Source organism: Centroberyx affinis, unplaced genomic scaffold (genome assembly GCF_046629955.1).
Source record: "Centroberyx affinis isolate AG114_WGS23_722 - 3 ecotype Tasmania unplaced genomic scaffold, CSIRO-AGI_Caff_v1 ptg000150l_1, whole genome shotgun sequence".
NCBI lineage: Eukaryota > Metazoa > Chordata > Actinopteri > Beryciformes > Berycidae > Centroberyx > Centroberyx affinis.
The window spans coordinates 111,151-121,015 of record NW_027278847.1 but is presented as its reverse complement, the minus strand read 5'-3'; the positions used below and the strand labels follow the sequence as shown (position 1 = coordinate 121,015).

At 39.1% G+C, this 9,865-nt stretch overlaps 2 protein-coding genes across 2 annotated transcripts; both read left to right on the top strand.

The window, feature by feature from the left end:
* Nucleotides 1-288: 288 nt before the first annotated feature.
* On the top strand, nucleotides 289-9,477 carry LOC139654825 (GTPase IMAP family member 4-like). The gene is made up of 4 exons (XM_071532019.1): nucleotides 289-343; nucleotides 5,069-5,835; nucleotides 9,222-9,318; nucleotides 9,443-9,477. Exons 1-4 carry the CDS (start codon nucleotides 319-321, stop codon nucleotides 9,475-9,477), a joined length of 924 nt encoding a protein of 307 aa, XP_071388120.1. The 5' UTR covers nucleotides 289-318.
* LOC139654777 (GTPase IMAP family member 7-like) lies at nucleotides 2,064-3,219 on the top strand. Its single transcript, XM_071531954.1, has one exon. It carries the CDS (start codon nucleotides 2,197-2,199, stop codon nucleotides 2,845-2,847), a length of 651 nt encoding a protein of 216 aa, XP_071388055.1. The 5' UTR covers nucleotides 2,064-2,196; the 3' UTR covers nucleotides 2,848-3,219.
* Nucleotides 9,478-9,865: the final 388 nt, after the last annotated feature.

Here is a 9,865-nt window from a genome sequence, read left to right as displayed (position 1 = left end):
TGGAGAGTGATGGATGGTTATATTTTTGTGGAGGTGTGCTCATCAGTCTAGCTTACTCTGTGGCACACACAGTTTTTTTATGCATACCCACAGTCTTTTTTCTGGCTACGCTACTGGATCAGAGCAACCTACTTTTTGATTTGTTCTCTAATCTGTGAGTCCTCAGTCCTCCTACTGGTCTGGATACAGTGGCGTGTTTTAGGGGAGGGAGCTAGAAGGAGGTTATAATAAAAAAGATACGCTGTAAATGAAACTCTTCATCTGCAAGACATCGACACTGACACGACATCACAGATCAACTGCCTTTACAAGACAAACATGGCCAGCAAACCTTCTCAGCCTCGTAAGTACATTTAATGTACAGTATACTACTCAGGGCAGCATTTGGGTTTGCCAAAAAAAGAGAACTTTTGTTCCCAAATATAAACCAGCAGAGTAACAACTTATCCTCTTCTAAAGTCACAAAAATAATTAGTAATGAATTAGCTTTCAATGAAATCTTAATTTTAACCTGTTACCTGCAACAAGCAATAGTAATCAATACTACACACTCTGTAAAGATAAGATAAACTAGGAAAATAAAGTAATCAATAATATTTTTCCAAACCGAAGTCATCAATATTAAAGATAGAATTTGTTCCACATTCAGTTACAAGTATTACTATAATTTTATATAATTACAACAACAATACTACTACTACTAATCATAATAATAATTTTGCTGTTTCATGTTTAAAATTCTTTCTCCACACTTTCAATGAATGCAAATTAATTTCACTAATCAAAACATATGTTGTTATCAAATTAGGGACAGGTCAGGTTGAGAAATGAACACAATCCATCAGCTAAGTGCTGGTACATTTTGGCTGTGGCTGTAGGATTGTGACTTTGGCAGGTAAACAACCTTCGTTTGGTGGTTCATGGTTGGCTGGTATGGAGAAACTGTTGATTGGTCTTTCTTGGAAATCTCCAGTTAAGAAACAAGCTGTGAGGAATCCTGCCTATCCAGTCATGTGTAGCTCTTAGTGTTATTCTGTGTATTGGCTGGTTGGGCTACATGATCAATAATGACTTTACGTTTAAGGAGAATAAATTTGTAATGATTACAATTAAAGTTGATGATTTTTTTTTAATCTGATTTGTTTTGAGTTGCTGTTATATCTGCAGTTGTACATGTGAGCAATTTTTCCCAATTAATCAATCAATCAATCAAACAAACAATCAACCAACCAAACTACAAAACAACAAATCATTCAATCCACCAACTGATCAATTCACAAAACTTTAAAGACCAAGTCTATTATTTTTGGCATAAACTGGACTGCAACACTTCCTTGACTTTGGTAAACAGATTTTATCTCATGACCTCATGTCACATTCTGTCTGTCTGTCAGAGATTCTTATCGACCCACTGACCATGAAGATGAAGCATAACAGCTTCCTGGATGGATCACACTTAGTGCTTCAGGACGATCACACTGTGCCACACATCAAGTTTTACCAGTTAAGACAAATGTATCAGAAAGATCAGTGCGTGTTGTTGGGAGGAGCTGGAAGGACTGGGCTGACAGGAAGACATGCACACAAAATACTGACCCATTTAATACTTAACATTACATGGGTCTTGTGCAGAGTTGATCTGGATAGAGCTTAACTGCATACAAATCTTGGTAAAAAAAAAAAAAAAAAAAAAAAAAAAATGAATCAAAGACGCAGTGAAAACAGATAGTAATCTGATTACCTCAAACTGCTCAGGAAGTGGTCAGAGATACATTTGGCCACTTTGAAGCCAACTGTGAAGAAAATGTACATTTCCAATCCGGAAATGATTATTAATTATAATTAATTAAAAGACAAACTTGTCAGACTGGTGATGCATATTTGGATGTGGATCTCAAGACTCTTACAACAACAATAATGTCCTTGTAAAATTCTCCAACAGAGCAACAACAATCAAAGGAACCAGAACTGCGGATTGTGCTTGTTGGGAAGACTGGAGTTGGGAAGAGTGCAGTGGGAAACACCATCTTGAGGAGAAAAGCTTTCATCTCTCAGCTGTCCTCTTCCTCAGTGACATCACAGTGCAAAAAGGAAACAGGAGAGTGGAGAGCGCAATCTCTGGCTGTTGCTGATACTCCTGGTGTGTTTGACACCAAAAAAACAAATGATGAGGTGGTTAAAGAAATCATAACATGCATGTCATTAGCTTCTCCTGGTCCTCATGTGTTCCTGGTTGTGCTCCAAGCGGGCAGATTCACACCTGAAGAACAGGAAACAGTGAAAATCATTCAGACCACCTTTGGCGAAAAGGCAGAATGTTACACTCTGGCCTTGTTCACCCGTGGAGATGAACTGAAGGCTGAAGGAGGTTCAATAGAAACATTAATTGGTGAAAATCAAGCTCTTTGCAAATTCGTTGAAGAATGCCAAGGGGGATACCATGTTTTTGACAACAGAGACAAGGATCCCTCTCAAGTCAAAGAGCTACTGCAGAAAATCAAAAGGATAGTTCAGAAAAACGGAGGAAGCCACTACACCAACGAAATGTTGCAAGAGGCTGAGAGAGCCATAAGAGAAGAAAAGCAACGCCTTCTGACAGAAGATCCAAACCTGACACAGGAAGAAGCAAGAAGAACAGCTGAGAAAAACAATTCATTCATCAAGAAATGGGTTACTTTGATGATGGCTGGAGCTGGAGCTGCAGCTGGAGCTGAAGTTGGAGCTATTGTTGGAATTGTTGGTGGTCCAGTGGGAGTTGCAGTGGGAGCTGCAGTGGGAGCTGTGGTAGGGGGAGCTGTTAGTGCAGCAAGCTCGTTGAAAGTTCATGAGAAATGCATTACACAGTGAATTTTCAATATTTCTAGTCTGAATAATTAGTTTGAGATAATGAGGCCAATACTTAAAACTGAAAAGAAAGGAGAAGGAAAATCATGCTAGTAAAAATTTGCAGATTGTATTTTAATGTACTTTATTTTGTTTGGCTTGATTTGTGCCTTTTTGCAGAAAATAGTTTACCAATAGCTTGTTCACATTGCCAGTGAATTGGTTGATGGGTCGCTCTATTCTGACTGACTGTGGGCCAGAGGCTCTGATTGCATTTATCTCGCTGTCAGCAGCTACAAAGTTTTGTACAGGCAAATCATATATTTTTTGCGTAGATTTTTCAACAAGTTAACATATCTAGCTGGCTTTAATAAAAAAAAAATAAAAAAAAAAAAATCAGCAAAATCACTTCAGAGCTAATCATCGACCTCAATGATCGAGGCAGCCGTTCTCCAAGCCTTGTTTTTGAGACGTTTATTCCTGATGTCTTTCAGATAAAAGTTGTAAAGAGAACTGAGAATTGCTTTTTTTAAGATTCTTTTTTGGGCGCTGCTATATTCGACAGTTACAGTAGAGACACACAGGAAACAACAGGCAGAGAGAGGGGACAACATGCAGCAAAGGGCGCAGGCCGGATTCAAACCCGTCCCGCTGCGATTAGGACTTAATGCCTAAATGGTACACACACTACCGGTTGAGCCAGCAGGGCACCCTAACTGAGAATAACGGCTGCCTGAAATCAATTTCTCCTCCATTTTGCACTTCTCAGCCAAAACCATTGTTCATGAAACAAAATCACATCAGTAGGGCAACAAGGAAGGACGCAAATTTGATTGCCTGTTAGCCAATGACCATGAAAAGTTCAGCTGTGATGACAAGCTTGTAAAGCGTCCAAACAACTTTCCCTGGTCACTCAGCTCTGTAGGAAGTGAACGGACCTCTGGTGATTTGTAATTGTGATCGCAGCGTGAACACACAGTGACAACTTGGCCAACATTCTGGTTCATGTATTCCAATGTATTCTTTCTATGCTTGTGCTCATTGTGTTAATAAATACCAATATGCTGAGAGATAATGTGTGTCAAGCCCATTATTATTCAACATATTTATAATTTATAAAAAAAAAAACATGGTTATATCATAATTAAATTCTTAATCTCATTCTGCAAATCCTCAATAGAAATGCATATATTCCAAAATCCTCTTCATTATGAGGTCATCACTTAGCACATTATTAGAATCACAGAGTGGCCTCAAATCAAATTCAGCATTCAAACCATGGGGACTCAATGTTTTTAGATGTGAAATCCAAAATGTCTTCCTTCTTAGAAGTTTTTAATCTAGATCTCTTCCTCTTTTGGACAATGTATTTTTTTCAATACCAATATAATTCAGAGAACATAGACCTATTGGATAGTTTAGTTTCTTAAAATGTGCCGCCACTGGAGAGGAGTCTTTTTGTTTGTTTGTTTGTTTATTTATTTATTTATAAGGACAACACACATTAATCAACATTTCTGTAAATGTGCCAGTGTTAGCCAGCTGGCTAATTTTCAACTGTAGTCCTTGTGGCGAGATGTTTTAAAACCTATAAAGTGATAAAAATTTACAGAACAAAGACAGCAAGACGCCATAGAGACAGCAACAAAACAAGAACTCTCAAGACTGAACACAAGCCATGCAAAGCAACAGGAAACAGCAAAACATCAGCACAATAATACAGCAACAACAAACACCATTTTGGCACATATAGTCATGCAAGCAACATGAAGCAACAACACACATCCAAGCAATACTGACCACAACCAACTTATGATACATGCAGACATGCAGAGCAGTAATAACCAGTAAACATAAATAAAATACAGCAATCATAATTTAGATCTTATTAAAGTGTTACCAAATTGTTTATAAAATACTAGTTGCATTGTATGTTACTCTTATGTTCTGCTATTCTTTGTTTCAATCTCTTGATGTTTTTCCTATGCAGGCTTTCCCACATGGGCATGTGAGCTTGTATATCACTCCTTTGGTATAACATGAAATGACTCCCTTTATTTGTTCTTTATTTGTTCCTGTGTATGGATGTATCCAGTCTTGTGTTGTGGTGTTATTACATTGTTTCTTAATAATATTTTCACAATACTTGCAATACTTTGAACATATTTACTTCATCTTTCCTTCACTTGTGCTTTTTGTTTTCTCTTGAAAACTCACTCCCATATCTAACCTCTCTTGTTTTCAGGGTCTGTCCTCAGCACTGACCTGAGACTGGTGCTGGTAGGTCAGGAAAGAGTGGGGAAGAGTGCAGCAGGAAACACCATCCTGGGAAAGAAGGAGTTTGCCTCTAGCTTAAGTTTCAGTCCGGTGACGCTGAGCAGTGAGAAGAGAGAGGGTGATGTGTTGGAGCGCAGAGTGACCGTGGTGGACACCCCTGGGCTCTGCAGCAGCCAGCTGTCTGAAGAGCAGGTGAGGGCGGAGCTGGAAGAAGCCCTGCAGCTGAGCGCTCCGGGTCCCCATGCCTTCCTCCTCACCCACCAGCTGGGACGCTTCACCCAGCAAGAGCAGAAAGGGATGGAGACACTGGAGAAGATGCTGTGTCCTGCAGTCAGACGTTACACCACGGTGCTCTTCACGTACGGAGACAGACTGGGAGACACCGACATAGAGCGGTTCATCAGGGAAGACGAGAACCTACAGAAGCTGCTTCAGAAATGTGGCGGGCGTTATCATGTGTTCAACAACAAAGAGGCAGGAAACACTGATCAGGTCAGAGAGCTCCTTGACAAAATAGAGTTCAGCAGAGAGGGAAAACACCCATATTATGTAAGAAGCTCTTCCCAGTCAAAGGAGTCTGCACTGATTTCCAGGGTGAATCAATTGTTTCAAGCTATGTGGACAGTTCTGGTGTTCTGCAGTGGGTGGATATTTAGGAGATCACCTGTGGCTATCAGGGCATCACCAGAAGATAGGGAGAGGGAGAGGGAGGTGGGTGAGATTGTCTGGGAAAAGGTAAGAAGAGTAGGAAGGGTCTTTTTGTGCAGAAAAAGTGTGCTGTTGATGGCAGGAGGTGCGTTAATGTTGGGATCCATATACTACCTATCAAGATGGAGGGGATTCCATGAATATGTCATTGCTGATCAAAATCACTAACTCTCTAGTGAAGGGTCGATGGACGAAATAATTTTCACAAGCTTTGATTAACAATTTAAGTCCTGGCTGGGGTGTATCACTTTGTGTTAAAAAAGTAAATTTGAGAACATTTGAATAAAAGGCATCATAAACTCAAAACCACTGTAGTTGACTTTTTACGGCTACACACGCCTAACAGGAATGGGTAGCAACAGAATGTTTGTAACAGCATTATGTTTTCTAAATTTAGAAATAATGTAACTGTGTTCCATTATGTTTCCTAAAAAAATAATGTATACTGACTACAGTTACTTGTAGAAAATGAGCTGGTTACTTCCGGGAATACTTTTGAAGTGAATGCGAGAAACTCAGAAATCCATTTAAATAATGCCAGCTGTTCTGCCTTTATAAAATGTGTCCCAGAAGAAAATATGCATTTGTATTCAAACCTAAGTTAAAATTTAAAAAGTTGTGAGAAATTACACTTCTTCTTATGTGTGCTTTTATACCTCAAATGTGTAAGTAATCTGAAAGTAACTGAGTAATTACAATACATTATTGATTTTGGGTAATGCCTTGGATTACATTACTTTTGATGAGGTAACTAGTACCTGTGATGGAAAACATTTTTAAAGTAACCTACCCAGCCCTGTAGCCTAATGCATTCCCCATGGGATTATACAGTATGTGACTGCACCGTCATGTTCCAGTCTCTTAGATGGTAAACTTAATGTGTCAATAAATGTTACTGCTGCCTTTGGTCATTTATGGGACTCTTTTTAAACTTTATATATCCAGAGAAAATTGACTGAGCATGTAAAACCCCCCTTGATTATTCATTTCCCCCACCCACATTTTCTCAGTCCGTCTGGGGATTCAGTCCTGCGCTAATGTGGCTGTGGATGTTACACATGTACAAAAACTTACAGTGATAGAAACTTGATGGTAATGTCCTATATGTCTGTAGTTTACATCCACATTTACATTTCAGACATTTAACAGACCCTCCATCCAGAGTGCCTTACAATGAGGTCAACAGTAGAATAACCTTTAGCTCCTAGATCAACATTACAAGCAACCAAGGAGAAGGCCAAGGCTGAGAGGTCACAGTGCAATTGTGTAAGAGAGAAGGGCTGTGAAAAGAACTAAAATGTGAGCTAATGTGAAAGTGAAATGGAGTAATTGAAAGCAATTCAAATGAAATGATTAAACAATTAACATGAATATAGAAGAGAAGTAGACAGGAATTATTGTTTTATGGTAATGATTAGGTGATCACACTCTGCTGGACATCTGGAGGAACTACACCCATCCATAGAAAAGCTCTTCATTTTACTGACACTCCTGTCAGGGTGAAATATGAGTGAACAGGTGAGAGGTCATGATAGTGTTCGCACACCAAAGTATTATTCAACATTATTTCATGATCTTCGTCAGGTCAAATTACAATTACACACACCTGTTCATTTATCCTATATATAGGCTTCACTGTCACCTGGTATGTGACATCACCACAAATAAATCAGACAGGTGAGACTCAACCTGACCCATTTCAATGGGTAGGCATATATGTAGGCATATATAAGTATATACATGGTACCAGGACATTCAAAAAATACATAGGATTCAGGTTTTTAATATACTTGGCAATGGTATAAAATGTTCTTGGACTTAAGATGCTGTTTGTTGGGTTTTTCAGGGTTTTATTTTGTAGTTTGGTGTTGGGCTGATGTTTTGGACTGGTTTCATTGATCATTGGGCTGTTTTGGGGTTGGGTGTATTTGGCATTAGTAGGGTTTTGTCGCTAAGAACCTGTCAACCCTTCTCGCCGTCCCTCTCCCCTTTACTACAAGTGTATCTTCAAATCACGAATAGCAATATGTATGTTGAAATGCCGTCACCGTTCACTTCATCGGCCATTCAAAGATAATGTTTCATCCGTGGGAAAACATAGTTATCAGGCATCTCAACCTGTGTGAGAGAGAAATTGAATCAAGAAATCAGTGACAGACAATCAAGGAACAACCACTGAAGCACAGTGGACTGACATAATTTGAGACTACTTTCCTCCAGTGCCGGTGGATGAGCGACCTGTTGATGCGCACATGTGAGGCTTCCCATAACGATTTGGACACGTGTGTGCGCGCGTGTCTGTGTTTATGTTAGTATGTTTGTTATGTTTGAATGATTTCTAATATATTTGGATAAATGTCTCAAATTTGGCTGCAAACTTTGAGGCCCTTGTTCTCAAATGCCTAGTTTGGTAACAGTCACAAAAAATGATAGAGCAGACTATATTAGGGATAGTGGTGTTAACCAAGTGTCATGTTATGATGGATACAGTTACAGTGCTGTGAGAGTTTGTACACCCCTTGAGTAGGCAAAATGATTTTAAAATTAAAATATTTTGTCTGCGACCTAGGCATAGACACTGTTTTCTAATACACCAAATTAATAAACATATTTTTATCAGGTTTTAAAATCCAAATGAAAAATAGGGTGTGCAAAAGGGTGTTGATTGTATCACTGACAAATATTTGATCAACATTTCATATCTTAGGCTGCTTAGATCTCATACTTAGATTGTAGGTACAGATTTTGAACAGTGTTTGCCATTCAAAATTGGAGTAATTCTGCCTTTTTAGCCAACAAAAGCTAATAACAGGATTTTAGGTTGTAAAATGGATTGAAATCCAGAAAAAGAAGATAAATTCAAGTGAAAGTGCTCCCTTATGTATTTTTGACTATAGTAAGGGGAGTATAATGAGTTTATTGTGTCATTAAGAGGACCCCAAAGCCATCCATAAGTGACTCTCACATGCCACACAAAACTCAATATATTAAGATTCTACAAATATCATCAACTTTTTCTGGCTAAATAAGCAGAATTACTAAAATTCTGAATGCTAAATAAACCTATAGCTACAACCTGCGTATGAGATCTGAGCAGCATAAGATACAAAATGTTGATCAGATGTTTGTCATTGACACAATTAATCCCCGGTGAAACAAGGGTGTTCTTACTGATGCACACCCTGTTTTTTAATTTCTTTGAATTTTCTAACTTCATTAAAATAAAAAGAATTGTTTTATTACTTTAGTATAATAGCAAATATTGTCGAGGTCTCAGATTAAGAAAAAGCCTGTTAGAAAGAAAGCATGGACCACCCCTCCCCAACCGCTGCCCATAATGTGGTACTCTTGACTGTGCTTGTCTTGGTTATCCTCGTGAAACTGTTTTTAATATGTTTGGTATTTTTGTGCAGACTTCAAGTTTCAAGTGCTTCACGTTTCCCATGGATGAATTTGTTCGCCACAAACTAAGAGAATGGCAGCTCTCATGTCTCCTTGATAGGTTTGAGGGTAAGTATGTCCTACGATCAAAAGTTACAAGCAAGCTATTACCCAAAACAACTTGAGATGGTGCTGTTAAGTATTGGCTGACTTGTTACATCTCAAGTCCCACTGTGGTTGGTTGCCTTTGCAGTTGCCAAACAGGATGAGATGCCATGTGCCACTTAGCCAACAATTACTATGATTATGGTGGGACTCGAGATGTAACAGGTATCCTGGCTAGACTACTGCAATTCCCTTTTCACCTGCCTCAGCAAGTCGTCTGTGGACCGTCTACAAATGGTCCAGAATGCTGCTGCAAGGCTGTTGACCAGGTCCAGCAGGATGACTCACATCACACCCATCTTAGTTTCATTACATTGGCTTCCCATCAAGTTCAGGATTCATTTTAAGGTTCTTGTTTTCACATATAGAGCCCTGCATGGTCAGGCACCTGTGTACATTTCTGACCTGCTCCATCCTTATATCACCAGTAGGTCACTTAGGTCCTCTGAACAGGGCTTCCTGGTTGTCCCTCGGGCCCGACTGAAAACAAAAGGTGATCTTGCCTTTGAAG

Excerpts from the sequence above, each read along its gene's own strand:
- LOC139654825 (XM_071532019.1), top strand. The coding sequence starts at position 319 with ATGGCCAGCAAACCTTCTCAGCCTC. Across the intron at positions 5,836-9,221 it reads GTGAGATTGTCTGGGAAAAG|ACTTCAAGTTTCAAGTGCTT; the intron begins GTAAGAAGAGTA and ends ATTTTTGTGCAG. Across the intron at positions 9,319-9,442 it reads TCTCCTTGATAGGTTTGAGG|TTGCCAAACAGGATGAGATG; the intron begins GTAAGTATGTCC and ends TTGCCTTTGCAG.
- LOC139654777 (XM_071531954.1), top strand. The coding sequence starts at position 2,197 with ATGTCATTAGCTTCTCCTGGTCCTCATGTGTTCCTGGTTGTGCTCCAA.